Consider the following 20,046-nt stretch of genomic DNA (forward strand, 5'->3'; position numbering starts at 1 on the left):
AAAAGGAAATTTCTTTTATAGCAAAAATATGGTTGTCTTCTGCCATGAATAATTTTAACACTCAAATTCCTTACTTACGAGCATTCATTAACCGATGTAAATATACAGAACTGTATTCAGCAAAAGCACAGAGCAGGCGGACAATTCAGCACGGTAAGTCTACAGAGAAGTACAGCTTGTTCTTTTTCTGTAATTTTCTCACCTTTTTACCATCCTGTTACATTTCATATACTTTTAACTGTTTCCTTGTCACCAATGCTCAGAAACAGCTGTGGTGCCAGGTACTCACACAGCCACTGCAGACTCTCATTAATGAGCCTGTGGGAGCTGATATGCAATGAAGTCTCCAGACAGAACAACTATCTGATTAAGAAAACAGCTGCCCAGCTGTCTGATCATTGCCTAATAATTTCTTGTTCTTGAAGGTTTTTCCACATAAATTAACACTGTCATGACACATACTTAATGTACTGTCTCTTCCCCTCTGCTGAGCTATCACGTAATAATATCTACACGCATGGGGTAAAGCTGCAGAAGAGCTGACAAGGCAAGCAGAGGTTTCTCTTGGGTACAGTGTTGGTTGCTCCCCAGGTGCGTTACCCCAAAAAGCCACAATGGAGCCATGACTGTCCCTTAACGGGACACCTTGTTTATCAAAGCTTATGGGATGTCCAGGCTTGTGACCTGAGGACATCACCACCACCAAGGGGAAGGAGTCCCTGGGCTCCTACCCAAAGGACAGTCCTGACCATCAGATATATCTTTTGCCTCTTGGAAGACAGCAGCAGCACAAGGCCTCCTCCTTGAGGATGCTTCTCATCCATACCTGCTAATCTTGAAGCAGGAGCCAGTGCAAGTCTGGAGGCAGACCTCTTGTAGGTGAGGATGGGAGGTGTTTAATATTCATGACTGCTTGTTATGAGAGCTTTGACTTCACATTGTCAGAGTGGCTGGGGAGGCTGAGGCTGGGATTGCTTATATCCTTAGTCTTATCTTCTGGTCTATACGGGAGGTGTGCTAGTGATATTTGCATATTTCAGTATTTTGTCATCATGACCATTTCCAAGAGACACATGGACACTTTACATGTGGACTAAAGCTGGTGAGTATTTCTCCAGTAACTATTAACTCAAAAGAATCCATGGGTAACATAGTTTATGAGGTAAGCATCAAAGCCCTCACGCATGTGCAGTGTGTGCCGTGGTTATGGACGGGAAGTTGTTTGGTGCCAACTCAATGACAAGTGTTGGCTCTCATCTTCTACCAGGTTCTTCATCATTATGGTTAAGTAATCAACACCCTCTCTAACCACAGACCACGGCCCCAAATCAGTCACCTGAGCATGCAGCAAGTGACTGCCAGGATTACAAAACCTGCCTCACAATCCTGGCCATACAAACCCAAAATCTTCTTCATAAACACTGTGGGCAGCATTTGCAGTCAAAGACTGCTAGGTGCAAAACTGCATGAGTACTACCTACAGACCTCAGTGCCTGCTTCAGAGTGCAGCCTTTTGGGAAGAAACCCCTCCCTGGTCTGCAGGAACCATGCCCCAAAGCCCAGCTCCATCAGCACAGCACAGGGGACAGCAAGCTGCAGCCCATCTTGTATAGAGATCAGAGACCACTGGAGGGAATTAAGTGCTCATGCCTTGTTGTTTCAGTGGGATATTTGCTCACTAGGATTCAGGCAGGCTTTCCTGGAATCCAAAAAGCCAGAAGAAGGATCAATTTCTGGCCAGCAAAGTGGAGAGCTGGTGCTTTCCTGGCACTGGTACCTGCCATGTTCCCACCACTGACAGAGATGGTGGTGCCCACCCATGTTCCCACTGTGTTCTCCTGGGACTCCACAGGGGCTGTGGTTGTGCCCAGCAGCAACACATGCAGGTGGGGATATGAAGGGAGGCTGCAGGGGGATTTAGATTTGTCCTGTTGTTGCTTAGCAGAAGCTTTTTGTGAAGAGCAGGGAGTTGATGCCCTTTTTAGAAGGCAGGTTGCCTCTTTTTCTTTTCATTTGAAAGGCAATTTAAAACGTGGTTAACATTAAGCCTGACTGTGAAGGACAAAGTGGGGTGTATACCTTTTTGTTAAGTTCTGGTTTGCTTTGAAGACGGTGGTGTGGTACATTTCTGCGCTTAATCCAAGGAAAATGAACTTCTGAATGATTCTGTCCGACATGCTGAGGACCAAATGTTCTGGCAGGAGCTTGTGCCAGCAATGTGAGAAGTGATGAGTCTCCAGAAGCTGTTTTTTGCTCATAAGGTGCCAAAACAGATGAGATTCTTTGATACAAGTAGTTGTTCAGTTCATGAGCTCTGTATGGTATAGACAAATCAGATACAGTGCTGATGCCAAAAGCACTTGTGGCATAGCTGTGAATGCCCTTCTATTAAATATTTTAATTTTCAAATGCAGACGAATATTATCCTTACAGAAAAGGGCCTCAGGGACAGTCCTTGAAACTGATGCCCTCAGTTTTCCTGCAGAACAGATGTATACATGCAACTGCAAGCAACATACACTTTACTTAACCTACATTAGTAGGCTCTAACCAGGTCTGGAATGGTATGTGAAGTTCAGTCCTCAAGTCCATTTATCTTTGGGCTGAATGTGCTAACTGTCTGCAATTCAGCAAGCTGGGGCCAGTGAGCTGGTGCTTTTAGATATACAGCTAATGGTCCTTCTGGAGCAGGACAGACCAGCTATTTTTGTACAACACAGGCTGCCAAGCAGCTTTTGATTTCCAATCCAGGGGTGAAGGGCTCCTAATATCTTTGCTATTATTAGAAGCAACCTACAAAATTACAAAGGTGGTGGATGATCTGAATGCAGAATCCTGCACTAGGGGACACTCAGTGAAACTAGTAGGGGATTGATTTGAAACAGATAAAAGAAAGTACTTCTTTAGCCGTCAGTAGTGAGCTTCAGGAATTTGCTGCCACATGGTGCTGTAGAAGCCAACAGTATCAGCAGATTCAGAAAGGATTAGACAGATCCAGGGACAACAGGCCCATGAAAAAGACACAGGAGGGACATGCCCTCTGTGGTATCTATCACATCAGTTACACAGCTGTGGATGTGTGTGGGGGGGTGGGACAAGGGAAGGGGCTGCAGAACTCAGCCAGGCTTGCACACACTCACCAAACAGCATCTCTCCTCTTGCAACTGCGTGATAAACTACTGGCCTGAGCTGGTTTCTTGTGCTTAATCTAGAAATATGTTTTATCCCCAACCCACTGCATGAATATTCAGTTCCTACAGTATCCTAGAGTCCTGTGAGCTGACTAATGAGCTCGAAGCAACACAATAAAACAAGAAGTAGGATTCTTCTTCATTCCTGGCACTGATCCTTAGCCCACCGGTACCTTGCTGCATAGGTGGTCCCATTACGTAGCTCATTGCCAACCTCCCAAGTCAACATTCCCCCCTTACTGTGTACTGTGCTAACACATATGCCATAATACAGCTGTTCATATTACAGTGCAAAATCCTAAAGGAACCAAATGAACAAATCTTGCATGGGGTACAGAAAAAAGATGGAGATAGTGAAACTTAAATGCTAATGAAATAATGTACAAGTGGGTAACACAAAAACATCCCATCTACAGCTCTAAAAACTGTTAATGATAAGTCATGCATAGTGTAGCAATTATGTAATTTTTGAGCTTTTTTAGATTTTGGAGGCTGAAAAATAAAACTGCCTCTGCTCCTTGCATTTCTTTCCTAGCAACTTAGGAAGTAAGCCAGCATGCCAACTTTTAAGTATAAAATAAAATTGAACCGATCATTGTTTTTAAGCAATTGCCCTCAAGGCCACCCAATAATAGTGTTTCTAAAGCAGTCCTACCTTTGTTTTCCAACTTGAGCTCCTCTGCTAGCAAGCTGTCTTGTCTGTTGCCAAGCACAAATGCCAGAAATGAGAGGATCAGGGCATCCAAGATTCCAATAATTGCCAGGATATATGCCCAGCGGACTGAACAAGCCCCCAGCGTGTACTTGTCTGTCTTTTCACCACACATCCGTTTTACCTCATCTGAATCCCAGCCATCAGGAAAAATCATACAACCCAGGACGAGACAGGCAGCTTGGAGAAAAAAGAAAAGGAGAACAATGGAATAATGAGACCAAACTTTCATTTTGATGAGAACCTACAGTTATCATTAAAGCAACACACTTTTTCATCCTGAGCTTCAAAGCTAGGTTACTTAAAAACAAGTCACAGAATTATATGCTGTGATTAAGCATTTAATATAAAAACCTAGGATATAACATTAATTCCTCACTTTGCTTAAAAAAAAAAAAAGTTACATCCTGAATCCCTGGCAAGTTTTTGTATGAGTACAATCACATTTTCCTGGTGGGACTGATTTCTTCACTGCAATATGAAAGGCTCACACAAAACAAAAGGGGAAAATTATTTTTAACTTGGATATTCAAAGGAAACATTGGATTACTGTCAAATGGTCAGGCAAACAAGCCAGAGAAAAACAAAGGAAAAAAACTACCTATCATTTCGGGTAATCTAAGTGCTTGTAACACACATAGGTAATAGCAAGGGGGTATTTTGTCAGTTGACAGTACCCCTTTAAATGAAATATGTTTTATGCATAAGGTTTGTAGTCCTCAAAAACACAAGTAATGACATTGTTCTGCAAGGAAAAATAAGCTGCCAACACTGCTGTCAACTTCTGATCTGGTTTACCTGAGGAATCACCACGTGACATCCCAAACATGAAAAAACGCTGATCCTTTTAGCAGCAAGAGAAATGAAAACCCTCTACCTACACAGAAAGCCAGCCGACATTGAGCACCAGCTACTCTGCGTAGGGGCAGCCGTGCCATGGCGGGGACAGAGGCAAAGGGTGAGTGTTCAGATGCTAAGCCATCAGCCTGTGTGACTGCTAAAAGGCTGAACTTATTTTTCAAGCAGCATAAATTTTCTTTGACCCTTGGTTCCCAGGGAAATAGCCTTGTTGTGGGACAGCAGGTAGTGTCATGAGACAACATGGCTCTTGTGGTGCAGGCAAAATGGTGTGACAAGTTTCTTTTTTTCAGAAGTAACGTGCTCCATCACCTGAAGCAGAGCCAGTCTTGCCCACTGGCCAGCAGCTGCTGTGATGTCCCCTGGCTGGATGGTGCCAGGGTGAGCACTGAGCACGCACGGCTAACCTGGGCCTGGCCACTCACACCTTGGGTGGGACGTGTGCTCTTGTGCAAGGAGACCTCAAGCACGGCCCCCACTGGGTTCAGGAGCATGGTCACAGACATTGACCCAGCATCTTACCAGCTCAGGTTTGGACACAGCCTGGGGCTGGTACAGGACTTGCTGTTCAGACACGTCCTGTGGTCACCAGGGAGCAGCCTCCTTGGAGGTTGGTTGCCCCTCTTCCTACCAGAGTGTGTGCCTTGCGGTGGAGGGTACCACGGCAGGGATGCAGCACCAGGGCTTCTGCTCCTGAGAGAGTACGATGTGTCCTGAGGTGGTGATACATCACTACAGAAACACACACAAGAAAGCAAACCCATACACTGAAACAGGGTTTCTTGCCACTGACTCACTAGCTGAGAAAATCCACAGGCAGAGAAAACACGCCAAAATACGAGTTTCATAGGACTGGACTCAATGTACTTCTGCACAGGGCCTGGCTTCCCACTGCCCGCAGGGACTGTCACCGGGCACAGCTGAAGGAGCACAGCAAAAGCATGACTTGTACCTTGCCAGTTGATTTTGGACAATGTCTCTCCCTGGGAGCTCCCATGCAGGTTGGCCCTGCTGTGAGTGGGGTGATGGACCAGGTGGCCTCCAGGTCGCATCCAATCTGAACTATTTTAGGTAAAGAGGCAGCACGTTGGTAACAGGGGAAGAGCAGTTGGGTACTCATGGCACATTTTCTATCAGAGCAATGGGAATAGTGTATGGATAGGCTTAACTGCAGCCCTTGGTAATGCTGATGGACTTGTTGGCTTCACTGAAGCAAACAGTGTGAGTGTGGCACTAGCCAGGGAAACGGCATAGGGGCATCTTCAGTAGGGGAGAATAGGATATAAAAATTAAGTAAAATAAGAAAACTGTAAAAATAAAGATTATGTTGAATGGGATAATTCCACAGTTTTTATTGCATTTACGACAATCAGAAAATCCATATGCTTTCAGCGGTTGTTTGTACTGTCTTTTCTAATTTGGAAACAAGCATATTTCCAGCACTAGCCCTTCTTTCTTAGTATGGCTAATGAGATACAGTGGATCCTAAGCCATCTTCTATAAGTCTTAATATTATATTGGTGCACAGTGCTCTAAATTGCAGGTATATGTGCCAATTGAAAATAATACATTGTGTGGCTTTTGCCCTTTTAAGCAGTTGTTGAGTCAGACCTCTGGAAACCACAGTTTATACACTGACTAGCTTGTGCAACCAACAGCTGCTGTCGCTGTGGGAATTGCAACAAGTTCTAGTGTTTTCTGGATAAGCATAAGCACCGTCATTTTACATACCTCTAATGCCCTCAAAACAAAAACCACGCCTGCACTGAATCAATATGATGAAATACTGGAGGAGAGATGTGAAAACAGAGCTCAGGAATGGTAGTTTCCTTTTGACAGCTACACAATTGCTGTAGACAATGTCTTGAAAGCATGTCTGCAGAAAGCACCTGAGGTAGAATAAAAGCTGCACCTAAGGCATTTGACAAATTCTTCCTGAGCAGTTCATTTGTGTGAAAATATAACAGCTTATAATACTTTCAAGGACAATTAGGCTTAGAAACAAGGACAATTAGATAAGGACTGATTTACTCAGAACATGCAGGTTGGACAAATTGTAAGTTGCCTATTGCCTGCCTTAACTCATTTACACAATTTCATAAAATCTTCCAAAAATGTTAGAGACAAACCATACAATAATTTGCTTTCTTGATCTGCTTACACACACTTCCAGAAGATTATTTCTTGCCCTCACACTTGTGAGGGAGTCCACTGAAATGATGCAGCAAATCTGCATACTTCTGGTGTTCATGAAAATGTCCACATTTACCCAGGTAACTGTTGACAAAAGTTTTATTTACTATTTAACAGCAACTACCAAATCCAGTTTACTTTTATTAATTGTCCTCAAAATGAGAAGCAGCTTAATGTTCAGTTAATGATCAATAGATGTGGGATTTTTCTGCTCATTGTGCAAGAATAATTAGCAAATACTGACATTTCTGTGGTTTTTTACTACACAGCAAATCAGACATATGTTCTTAGTACTTCCTAAAAATAATTTAACTTTGTTCTCTTCCACCTAGGTAATTAAAAACACATGCCCTTATATCAGGAACTCAGTGCACAGCTTTCCAGCTGTGTTCCTCAGATTTCCAACTAACTCATCTTTCCTGAATTCTGTTCCTTCATGTTTCGACATACTTCTGTAACTTTCTGGAGTCATTTTGTTGATTGCAGTTGGACTTCTCTTGGTAATAAGTCACACTGGTATACGGTGGCTGGACTAGATTCTTTTGCATAAAGGCAGATATCAAAGAGGGGATATTATTATTTTCTCATTTCTCTATACAGTTTAGATGCTTTCTACTAGATGACTACTTGGTCAACATCTTCAGATGCAGGAATCATACCTTACCTGTAGAGATTAACATAAGTAAGATTAGTCAACCTTGAGTCTTCACTTGCTGAGGGAATATTTTGCACTGAATGACTTCAGGAATACAGACTTACTCAATAATATAAAACAGGTAATGAATCATTTATCAGCTACAACACCAAAAAGACAGGTATAAAATCCACCTACAGATCTACTTTGTATTGCTAGAAATTTTTACATTTTAATCCTTCTAAAGAGGATTAGAAGATTTTTCTCTAGAAGGAAATTACTTTTAGTTTTATACAAATTTGAAAAATGGAAACAATTTTATGCAATTTCAGTGAAACTGCTAAGAGATTATTTTACAACACAGACATGGGTCCCATATCTTTGTCTAAACTTCCACTGTCTCTAATGGCAACGTGATGGAAATGGAAATGTAACAAAGGCTACTACTGTTTTACTACTATCCAGTTCTAATAAATTCAGAAACTTCTGGATTTGGAGAGCTCACCTATTGAATGAAAAGACTTAAATCATCAGTTCCTACAGATTTTTTGATTTAAATAAGGAAAACGTTAAATCTATATTGTTTGAAGGTAGTCTTCTGTGTGTGAGCTGAATACATTGGATTAGCACTATCTTCCTGAGCCTGCAGACAGCCCATCTCAGGACCTCCGTAGCTAATCAAGATTTTTCATGAGAAGCAGCAGGAGGAAACTGATAAACAGCTGATTACTGCCACTAACTCCATTCAGAACTATTTGGGCAACTGTAAAACCTGCAAGAATCATATCCACATCATCTTCTCTTTGGTTGCTTGAGAAAGCTCCTGGTATTAATAGTGTCTTTGTACCAATGACCCTGGGCTTCCTCCAGTCCTTCCTCTAATTTTCTTACAAGATATGGGGTAAAAAATTCTTTCTTCTATATATTGGAGTCTGGTGAAGCTTTTCAAGCTTTTAAAAATTATTAATAAATAGTAGTTAAACATGCCTGATATACATTTACTTCTCTTTTTAAAAGCTTTTTTTCTCATATGAACAGCTAACAGAAACTGTCACATAGTTTTCCTTAGGGCTCTAGTGACAAGACAAATTATTCATACTAAGAGAGGGAGTCCAGGATTTTACCTCCTGGGATGAAAGGATGCAGATATGACACTTCCAGAGATTGGAAACAGACACTGAATTGTTGCTGGCACTGACCGACTTGTGACTCTGACCAAGCTAATACTATCACAGCCTGAACTCTGTGCATGAGCTCAAATGGTAATTAGCAAGTAGTTCATGATCCTATGGTTGTGCCAAATATGGTGACAGATTAATATTCTATCATTGCATGGAATGAGGTGCTATTTATAAAAAGGCTGACTGTTATACAAGAAACCAGTGCTGAGAAATTCCTGCTGGCAGGACTCCTCTCTCATCTTCATTCTTTTCCTGACAACATACCCAATTTGCTTGCATGTAGAGTATGATGATGGCAAGTTTCCTGATAAGAGTCATAATAATGGAATGGGAAATACACTGACCAGCTATTTTCTTTCCATACCCACATATGCAAGAGCCTCCAAGACTCCATGGTTCCAAAAACTGAAAGGTTCTTTGTTTTCAGAATTTTTTCTAAATGGTATTTACAAAAACAGTGACCCATTAAACTCCAATAAATTGAATAGAGTTTTTGCCAGCCGTGTTGGTGGAGAGAACTTCTAGGACAGAGTGAAATGAAAGGTGAAAATTCTGGCAGGGAACATTCATTAGGACTACAGTCTTTCAAGAAGTTGTACTGGGGAAAGAAAGAAAGGGTGAGGAGAGGTGGCTGAAGGCACAGGGTCAAATACAGTCCTGAGTGAACACAGAGGCTGCACACCCATGCAGCTGAGATTGATTTGAGTGATATGGACTGTACTAATGAGTGAGATAATAATTCTCTGTGTTTACATTTATGTTCTGTCTTGGAGCAAATGTCCAATTTTGAAGCAAATGCCCTGATTCTCTCAATTTACCAATTCATTTATCAGAAACAGTTCTGGTACACGTAAAGCAGATTATTTTTGGAGGATTTTAGAAGTTCCTTTCCATAAGTTCTTCAATGCTGGATGGAGACCTTAAATTTCCGACTCAGTGTGTGGGTTTCATGACCACAAAACCTGTGCCTAGGAGAAGGCTCTTGAACCATGCAGAGCTTCCTTAACACCTAAAATGGTTCTTGTGCAATACAAAGAGGCAAATGCCATATAAGACTTCTTATTTGCTGCTTTGTTTGAAGACTGCCAGATACAGTCTTCAGCTTTGGTGAGGTTCTTCAGAGAGGTGCCAACTGGCTCCCAAAGGAGATGACACAGTCTGTTAATTTGTGCCATAAGCAGATCAAAAGTTTCTCTGGCAGTAGGATATCTTGGCGGTACTCATATAGGGTTACTAACCACATGGCTGCTGTTTGATATGAGATAGCCAGTAAGGAAAGTGGCACAAAATTCAAGATTCAAGGGCAGTGTTCTCAGAGAGCTGGAATGATAAAACTATATCAGGACTTCTGCGCCCTGGGCTCCCATGTGGGACAAGGGAAGTGACCTGTGAAATTACTCCAGAACACTGATGTGCCACTGTCATCTAAGTGCCATGGACAAAAGCATACCTTCCTAGAGAGGCCCCACAGTGCTTCCCCCTCGGTGAAGAAGCAGAGGTTTGTGGGTTAATCTTCCTTCAGAAAGCTTCAAACAACATGTATATTGGGGGCATTTAGTCCAGGAGACAAGATTAGTTCTCATTTGAAGTCAAACCCTAGAACCTCATATGATGAGGATGTGAGAGGCTTCAGCAGTAACTGATCTACTTATTCTCTCAATTTGCATCATTTTACTTGGCAATGTAGACAAGCCTGAACCTTTCCACATGATTAAGAACATTTATAGCCAGTGCTAAGGGGGAGAAAAAGGAAGAGAACCTCTCACTGCATTCCTGTGATAATATAAAAAACTTCACACAGTTTTGGCCACTTATTAGGGCACTGACTTTTTGATGTCAAATCTCACAAGAATATTTATATATACATATCAAGAGGTATGTGTATTTCCCATGCTGATTTTAAGAAAGGGAAAAGAGAAGACCAAATATTCAGTGACCGGACAGCAAAGAGAAATAAAATAATATTGTGGAAAGTGGTAGTGAGGTAGGTGCTAAAGTCAGGGAGAGAAGACTTGCCATAATCTGGCTGAATTGACAGATAACTGAGATATTTTGATGTCTGCTAGTTATGCTTAGAGAACATAATGGAAGAATTTGATCAGCTGTTGCAAGATGTGAAGCTGGATAACAGAAGTATGGCTGACCAACAGCCATTCTCAAAGACAAGCACTAAAGAGCATGAGTTGTCAGAAAGATGAAAACAACTGGGAAACTGAAGTGATTTTATATGTGAAGAATGTGTTAAACTGTAAATACGTGTAAAAGAATGGCAACGATAGTGCAATCTACTTCGGTTAAGATCACTTGGGGGAAGAACTGTAAGAGAAATTTTACTGCACTAAGGGGGCCTGGTTTGGATCTCAAGTGTTGGATTTATGTATGGATAGAGATTTCTTTGATAGGATAGAGACAGAAATTCTGTGAGGGGTTATATCATCATGGGAGCATTTAACTTCCAAGTTTTGATCATTAACCACAATAATTAAACTTTAAGGTTAATGCAGTTGTATGAATAATTTAGTTAGTACAACTATCTTAGCCTGTGCATAAAGATGTTAGAGTGTGGCAGGTGACTCAGAAGGTGCATCCCAACGACTCCTTGCAAAAGTTCTCAACTTCTGATGTTTCAACTTGTCCAGAAAAAATATGGAAACTGGGACCTATTAATGGATGCAGGCCTAATCATCATGTGGGCAAAAAATACCTAGCAATGTCATGAGAACGAATTGCTGACAGATATAGCAGCAGTAGATGACTAACTGATGAAAAATGGGTAAACTAAATTTTTATACAACAAGATAAAAATACTTCTTTACAATGAAGCAGGTATGGGAGGTGGTTCAGCTAGAAGCCCACAGGAAGGTACATGTCAAAAGTTACATTTATGCTGTATCATCTCCTGTGGTGTCCACTGAAATCTAATTTTTTATTCTTCTGATTTTTCTGTTTACAGTGTCTAAAATAACATGAAAACTGTATCACAGTCCACCAGAGTTTTTCTAACATGTCTCTGTATCACGGAATGTGTGTTACATGCTCTATCTGTCAGCTGAAGGTCCATGCCCAGGGATCACAGGAATGACATGCCTGCAAATGCACGTGCTCAGAGGGCTGTGACCTGTGAGTCAACTGTCATGAAGCCAGGTGGTTTGATGATGTAAGAATATTCAAAATCCACTTTTCTCACATGCTAGAGTCCCCTGAAAAAGAACTGTAATGAAGGAACTACTTGTTTATATTGCATCTTTAGTTTTTGTCAGATCACAGCCATCTAATAAAATTCTGGCTTGGCTTTGCTTGGTAACAAAATATACTATTGAAAGGGTTTATTTTGAATGATGTTACAGAGAAGTTTTACAGCTTTCAAATTTAATGTTAACTTCTCTTTGTAGAACCTGGTCTTTATCCAGACCATATCAAACCATAGCATACTGAAATGTACTAGATTTAATTAATGAATAAACTCAATATAAATACAGTGTAAGCTACAGCAGACAGACTGGAGAATAGCTATTATGAATGGCATAGGCTAGACGTTGCTTGAGATTTATACATCTGACATTTCATCACAAGTTACTGATCCAAGTAGTGAAGCTATTTTAAACATGGTTTTTGTAAAGAGAAGGAAGAGCTGAAAATAATCTTACCTTCAGTGACCATGAGTCAATTAAATTTCAATAAAATGGGAATATGAATAAAAATGCATATTTCAGAGGGACAAACTTTGATAAGCTAAAGAAACTAGCTAACAAGTTCACTTGACTGAAGAGGTCCATACTTAATTGTGAAGAATACTTTGAATTTTTTTCAAAGATGTGAATTTTCTGAAGTATCTTGACAAGATGAATAAAATTCCAGGGGTACTTTCAGCTCTGTCTGAATGAGCAGAAAACTGTTCCTATCTACTCTCAGTGCCTATCCCCCCAAAAAAGCCCTGGAAAAAGGAAAGAAGTTGTGAGCAGAGACCTTAGAAATGATAGGAAAAGAGACTAGTTAGCAAAGAAAGACACATTTTGGAGGTTAGATAATGCAGGTCTAAAAGACAGCTTGCCAGAAATCAAACTGTTAAATCTTTCGAGAGAAACTGAAACAAGAAGTCAAACAATCTTCAATTAGAGTAACAAAGAAAGAAGAAGAAAAGCAGATATTAAGTGAGGCTGGGGCTAGGACCTAATTCTTTGCCTCATTTTTCAATGAGGAGGATGACAGAGAAGAGGAGGAAAATGACCTGACAGTTGGGCATGAGCATTCAGAAAGGGGAACTCCTACCTCCAAGCCTGTAGCAAACCTAAAATGAACATACTGTGCTCAGGCTGGAAGAATGGACCCTCCAACCCCAAATACTGAAATAACCAACATATTGAACTTCAAAGCTGGTAGGAAGGTTTTTTTAAACAAATCTGTTGTTTAGATAGGGGACAACAGCATATGTGCTACCTAATTTTTAGCAGAAAAAACAAAAAAAATTGGAACTTGACAAGTAATTGGAGTAAACACTCACCCATCACTTTGACCTTAGTTCTTTGAATAATTATTGAAGGAAATAATTAAAGACATGAAAAGAAATACAAAGAGGGGTGATGTCAGCATGGTTCTTTCTTGACAGCTAGGAAGCAGTGACTTTATAAAAGAAAGCTAAGTAACATGCTCTTCAGAAAGCATTTGATACTGTGTCATGTAGAAACATTTATTAACCGGGAGACTACAGAGATTAGCATGAGAATTTAAGGTGCTTGTGGTACTTGTTCATGGGGATCTGACATTTTTGGCTTGAAGGGAAAGTCTCAAGCTGTTGTGAGGATACATTGGGCACCTCACAGATCAGCCTGGGTGCCAATCATTTAGTGTTTTCATTAGGAGCTGTGGCAAGAGTAGAGATTTGGTAGTAAAATCCACTGATGGGAGGCACTATGAATGCAGAATACTGGGACAAATGCTAAAGAAGAGAAAACATATGAGTATGCTTACCAGCCCTTGTAGGGCCATCAGTTACCAGTAAAATGCACCCATGAGATAGGTAAACATGAGCATTGGCAATGCCAGGGAAAGTTTTTTCAGCATAATGTAAGTACTAGAGCTATTCAGTGCTGATGGTTTCTAATATTTAGAAGAGTGATGTTTGGAACAACCAGCTAATGAGAGCAAGATTATTTTAAGATGTAATGATGTGGTACTTTAGGAACAATATTGCATGATGCTGTAATTGTCCATGATAAGGGGATTGGATTTGATGATTTAATAGGTCTTTTCCAGGCCTATGTTCTTATGAGGAGGCTGAGAGATAAACATCTTTGGCATTAATAAAGAAGGATATCTAAAGGGAATAGCAGCCAAAGAATTAGGAACTAGATGGAACTACAGAAAGCTAAGATCAAAAATAGTGTTGTCTATATCAAACTGAGAATAAAACCTAGCAGAATAAATGGGGGTAGGAGACAAAGGAGGAGCTCAGTATTGGGCTCTCTTACTGTGGTCTATAGAAATTTGCCCTTTCTCTTCTTCTTTATTAAAGGTTTGAAAATGTGATGGCAAAGAAAGAGAAACATAAAGTGATTTTCTTTTTTTGCCAGTCCTCATCCAGGCTGTTCTGACTTCCCTGCCAAACATCAAGCAACTACAACAGCCTGGTTTTGCACTTGGGAAGTGCATGCCTCTAGCTTGTTTCCGAAGCTATTGACATTGCAAGCAAATCTAAACATGCTGGTGAGCGGGGAAGTCTGGGATTGCACTAGCCACCATTTTCAGGATAAGCATGGCAAACTTCTGCAGGATTCTGAGGTGGAAGCAAGATGCAGAAGCAAGAGATATTAATACAAAAAGAGAATTTCTACAACTAAGTCTATAGTGGAGTCCATAATAAATCCCACTCTTTCAGTATTTCTTCCTGAAAACTAAAAACTTTGCAGCCAGTAAGTACTCACTTGCAAAAAAGGGGGCAAAAACTTCTAAAAAACCATAGCATTGCCTAGAAAACAGATCTGCATGCCTTATGGTGCTGGTACACTGAAGAATTTTATAACTCTGTATAAACACAAGAGAATGGATCCCAGAGAAGGGGAAGAGCTCTTTAACTGAAAGGGCAGTCTTGGCATCTGAACAGATATAAACCATCCAGGAATACATTTAGGCTTTAAAGTAGAGTAAGTTTTGAACTGTCAGGGGGAGAGGTTCTGGTACAAACTCAGTCGTTGTAGCCAGGCCAAAAGTTTTAAGTTGTCCAAATTGATACTGTTAAATAGTTATTAAAGATGGTGTTTAATCAGTGAATTAAAAAATTATTAGGATGTGTTTCTCTGTGAGGCTAAATTCAGCTGCTTTGGGCCCTTAAGATAACTGCAAGAACTTAAGGGTCTTACACTATTTCTCCTCAGACATCAGAAACCTGGGATCATCACTTTTCTCAGCATATGAGCTTTGCAGTAGCTGCAGGGCAGGACACAAGGACAATGCAAACAGCACCTGTTTGAGCAGGACAGGAGCGGCACTGAAGGCAAACTCCAGGCTTGAGCACTGTGGCCATTTTGCTGAAAAGCTTCACATTTATTTTCATTTGACCATAAATTTAGCAAAACTCTCTACCTGAATAAACCCTGCCCTTTACTGTTGTCAGCAAAGCCTCTTGCTGACTTTTTTTCCTACTAGGTTTATGCTGTATGAAACCAGTTCAGCTTACATTGCATAACCACTGAGTTAACCGGCAAGGCTTCCCTAGGCTGGTCCTAAACTCCATCCATGCTACCAGAGCCTTCAACTGCAGGGATTTCTCTGCATCTCACCTGGTACGTTTCATGGAGCACAGTAACAGCAATAGCATATTAGTAATGCATTAAAGAATCAGCCCCCACAGACTACTGCTTCAGGGAAACATCTGGTATTATGTCCTGGTTGTGTTCACACTTTCATTTACATGACCACTTAAGGGTATTTGACAGTCATGATTGGAAAATGGGGTAACTCACCCATCCAGTACATGAAAGAGCATGGGTCAGTGGCCAACAACTGAGCGAGCGATTTAAAAATAGCTACCAAGAATTCAAGCAATTGTTATCTGACCTCCGCTTTGCTGGCTGTCATGCTATGAAAGGAACATGAACAATAAAAACACTTGCAGGAGGAAATGAAATAAAAGCAGGGGGAGGGAAGTTTTCTTAAATGTTCTGAGCCTCTCCTCCATCTTTGTGGCCCTCCTCGCGGTGCTGGCACGGAACGCTGACTCAGCACACTGGGTGGCAGATGGGGAGCAGTGAAACACCTGCGGTACAGCCAGCTGCTGGGCAGATGCCTGCGCCTGCTCTTGGTCACTGGCCAGCCAGAGAAATCTCTCCCATGGAAGCTGATTGAGAGATTCAAGAAGTTGTTTGGCAGTGGATAAGATAAATAGCCACTGGCAAAATTACTCTGCTGTAAGATGAGATGCAGGTTCATGGTCACTGCTGCGTTGTCTGCCAAAACATGGCTATAACTCCCAGAATATAATGCATCATGATAAGGAAATGTGATTTAATGTTGAAATGAGAAGTGTTTTAAGATCTACAATTTATAAGCATTCAACCCCGTTTGTGGGCATAACAGTCACATTCCCTTTGACTTCACTTGGAGCTCTGTGTTCCCCATGTATTTTAGTGGAGAAAGTGAAGTTTCAGAGGAAGTGACTGATGTCAAGTAGAAAGACAATGTGACAGACAAGGAAACATTCTGTCATGAACAAGGGAAAAAGAAGTAATTGAGTGCATTGGGGAGAAAGGGGAAGGCTCTTGTTCCTCTTGTCTTTTGTAAAGCATGAATGTTTCACCAGAAATTACCTGCAGTTGACTAAATGCAATGCTTTTCTTGACAAGTGGGAACTGTACTCAGCCTCTCTGAGACATTAGCTCATCCTCCAAGCATTAAAATCTGCTCACCAATTTCCTCAGGGCTGGAGATCCCTCAGCGTACTCTGCCAGAAGGGTCCAGCTAACTCTGAATGGGAAGATCTAGCTCCAAACTGGTTTCATTCCCCTTTTTAAAATCAGCAACTTTCCCAAAGCCAGCCTGTACCCTTGTCCCTGTCTCCTCTGAATGAGGGGACCCACGCTTGTACCAGAGTGGTTTGTGGGATAGGAAAAGTGAGGCAGGATTTGAAGCACATTTACGCTGCAGGCAAGTGGAATTGGGTCATGCAAAACTAAAGGCCTACAGAGGGGGACAGCTTTACATCTGGAGGAGACCAGCAGCTGGGAGGCAGCAACATGGGGCAGCATTCTGTGAAGAGAAAGAGGTGGAAGCAGAAGGAGGCAGACTTGTTCTTGAGCTGGAAATGTTAAGGTTTAACTAAAGCCATTACAATCATTTAAATACGATTTCCAAAGCAGTGCTAGCCGATATTGCAAATGGACTGGCACAGAGGCAAGACAAGTTCTGAACAGATGATAAAGGCATCGACTTTTGTATAGTTCCTTTCAGTGCCCCTGGGGCGCATGCATACGTCTTTATGCCTGCACAGCTTGTCATGTGCTATTCTTCACTTATCTCTGCTATAGCTCTTCCTGATCTCCTAACAGCTTTGCTCGGAAGAAAAGAGAAATGGACAATAGGCCCCAAGATCGCTCGGCTGCAGTGCTTCTTCATTAAAGTTGACATTTGGCAGTGAGACTTTACTGCCTTTCAGGAGCTGATGTCTCATTGAAGCTAACAGCAGCAGAGGTATCAGGGGCAGCAATGTCTCTCCCACCAAGCACCTGAGCTTTGGATGGTGGGAGAGCCCTGGGGAATGAGGCCATAACACTGGTAATGCTTTTTTCTTTTGCTTTTTCCTTTTAAAGGGAAGACTACCCTTTCACTTGGGTCAAGCCTATAAGATTGTTTAGCCTCCTCAATTCATTGCTTTTGACATGCCAGAATTAAGAAATTTTAAATCTGGAAAAATGTGGAAGAAATCTGCATTAATTTTGTGAATATCTTATTATAATATATCTATATTGGCAAGCAGATCTCATCTTCCATTTATTATCAAGTCTGTATAGAAAGTTCAGTATAACTGCAACAGTCCTTGCCTTGGTGCTTTGGTAATCCTGATTCTCCTACTGGTCCCTAACTGGAAGGGTTAATTTTGGAATTTCTTCCTTGAAATTCTACAGAATTACATTTTTGTGCCTTTTTTTTTTTTTTTTTTTTTTTTTTTTATCTTGCTGGTTAACCCCAAGATTTGCACTATACAGGGAAGTTTACTATTACAATTGTCAGCAAATCCTTGTCATGCACATGCAATTTCAAGTCCTGTCTAGGTTTATGATATCAAGTTGTAATACCTTTTTGAACACTTTTCTAAGTCCAGCATGTGTAATGTTCTAGTGCTGCAATGCCTCTCAGGTAAAGAAACCCTTAGTATTTTGAACACAGCAAACAACCACTCTGGTGCTGATTTTCAGCACTGATGCCCAGAAGTCACAGAAAGTAGGTCTCCCTCCATTTAAAATTTCTAGCATATGCCTATTAATATGCCACTGTTGGTGATTTCTGTCTTAGAAATTAAGATGTCTGTTCAGACACTGAAAGGACTGGAATAATGTAAGGCAAAGCAGCAATGCAAGGCAAATGGAAAATCTGACAGTCCCACCAAAACCAGTGAGACTGACATGGGCTGCTGGCAAAGCTGAGTACTTGTAAAGTTGGATATGAGGCCTGAGGGCTTGCTAGGTGACCTCTGAAACCCCCGAAGTGCATGCTGCTCACCAGCTCATTAAGAAGGATCAACCACGAGATGTGGTGTTTCCAGAGGGAGTAAAAGGACTCTAACCCATAAAGGCTGAAAACATGTAAAACCGAATTGTTTTCTGAAGTACTTAGTTTAGTTTAACTACGTTGGTGGGCACCAGCAAAAAAGAGGAAATTCCACAAGCAACTCAAAATGTTACTGAATGCATCAGGCAGCAAGAGTTTCTATCACTACATTGCAAACAGTTGAAATACAGTGTAAGAGACATTTGAGCATTTGATAAATGTACAGAAAATATAATATCCACTTTGTGAGCAATACAGTATCTTGTAATTCAGACTAGTTCATTTTTATAAATAAGTGTTTAGAGGAAACATAAACTTCAAGACCTCAGCCCATCAGAATCACTACTGGCTGTAGTAAGTCAGTAATATTTAATGCATCATTCCTACTTCGATTACCAGTGACACCTGTGAATTCCTTTCTCAGTCTCACAGGACTATTTGCATTGGAAAGTGGTACTACAACGTGATGGGGCTGAGAGCTTCGGACCTATTCCAAACAAGTGTATTGGAAGTAAATCCAATTTATTTCAGAGTTCATGACAGTTTCTTTGGAAAACTTTAGTTTGGGGAGGTACCTTCTTCAATCTGCTAACAAACTCCCTGACCATGATGATGAAGACATGGATAAATGGAAAACAGTTCTGTAACTCTCTCCAAAAGTCCAAGTCCAGGCTGTATGAAGGAAAGGAGAGGTTGGAGTGTGCACCAAGAAACTACACAACTCCTTAGACATTAAATAAAGGGACTGTAAAACCCATGGATCAAAACTCCTTAAAACCTGTACAGTAGCAGTCTTCATGGACTGTCTTTTTGGGATTGGAGACACAATACCATGTCACAATTTGCCTCTCATTAAGCTCGAGAGAAAAATAATGATTGCAGAGACAACCTGTAACTCATGCAGGAATAACAGACAACACTTTGCACTTTTAATTTTGCATGGTTTAAAGAATTGCGTAATGTTTGTTCTTGAAAACTGGCATTTGACATCTCAAGGTCCCCAAGTCGATCAGATTCATAAAAATGTGCTAACAGTTTGCTTACAATACCCAGGCAAGGCAAACATCGTCTACTCAGGAACAGCCCAAAGTAACTCAAAGTGTTTGGAGAGGGTTGCTGGTGAGTCACTCGGCTGCTCACCACCTCAGCTACCTTGGTGTTGAGCCCCTCAAAATCAGAGTCTTTCCTCTTAGCTTTTCTACTATGAGAATAATGTTTCCCATCTGGTTCATGAGTACAACATAAAAATATACCATACAGCCTTAATAATAAAAATATTTGATTCACATCCATTGAAACATTACCAGCTCAGTATATTTTCAGCCTAATGAGAACCACATTTAGCATTCATTCATGCAACTGCTCAGACAACAGTGAACTTTATTCTTAGTTAAGTCTGAAATGCAGACTGAGCCTCAGATGAAAAGAGCATCTTGGGTTCCTTGGAGCACAGCTGGTATGGCTACCCCCCAGTTCCAACCATGATGCTCTGAGGAAACATTCTTGTTTGCAGCCCTG

General features: G+C 41.1%; 1 protein-coding gene across 6 annotated transcripts in view; it reads right to left on the minus strand.

Moving 5' to 3' along the window:
- Positions 1-20,046, minus strand: part of LHFPL3 (LHFPL tetraspan subfamily member 3) — a 262,454-nt gene that overhangs the window by 78,882 nt on the left and 163,526 nt on the right. For all 6 annotated transcript variants that reach the window (XR_006165365.1, XM_042793148.1, XM_042793151.1 and 3 more), the window contains exon 2: positions 3,847-4,083. Coding sequence is in view for 5 of the 6 variants with exons in the window: in XM_042793148.1 (XP_042649082.1) it covers positions 3,847-4,083 (237 nt within the window). In the remaining variant the exon portion in view is untranslated. The remainder of the gene's footprint in view (positions 1-3,846; positions 4,084-20,046) is intronic.

The sequence above is a fragment of the Tyto alba genome, unplaced genomic scaffold (assembly GCF_018691265.1).
Source record: "Tyto alba isolate M040663 unplaced genomic scaffold, T.alba_DEE_v4.0 Super-Scaffold_2, whole genome shotgun sequence".
Lineage (NCBI taxonomy): Eukaryota > Metazoa > Chordata > Aves > Strigiformes > Tytonidae > Tyto > Tyto alba.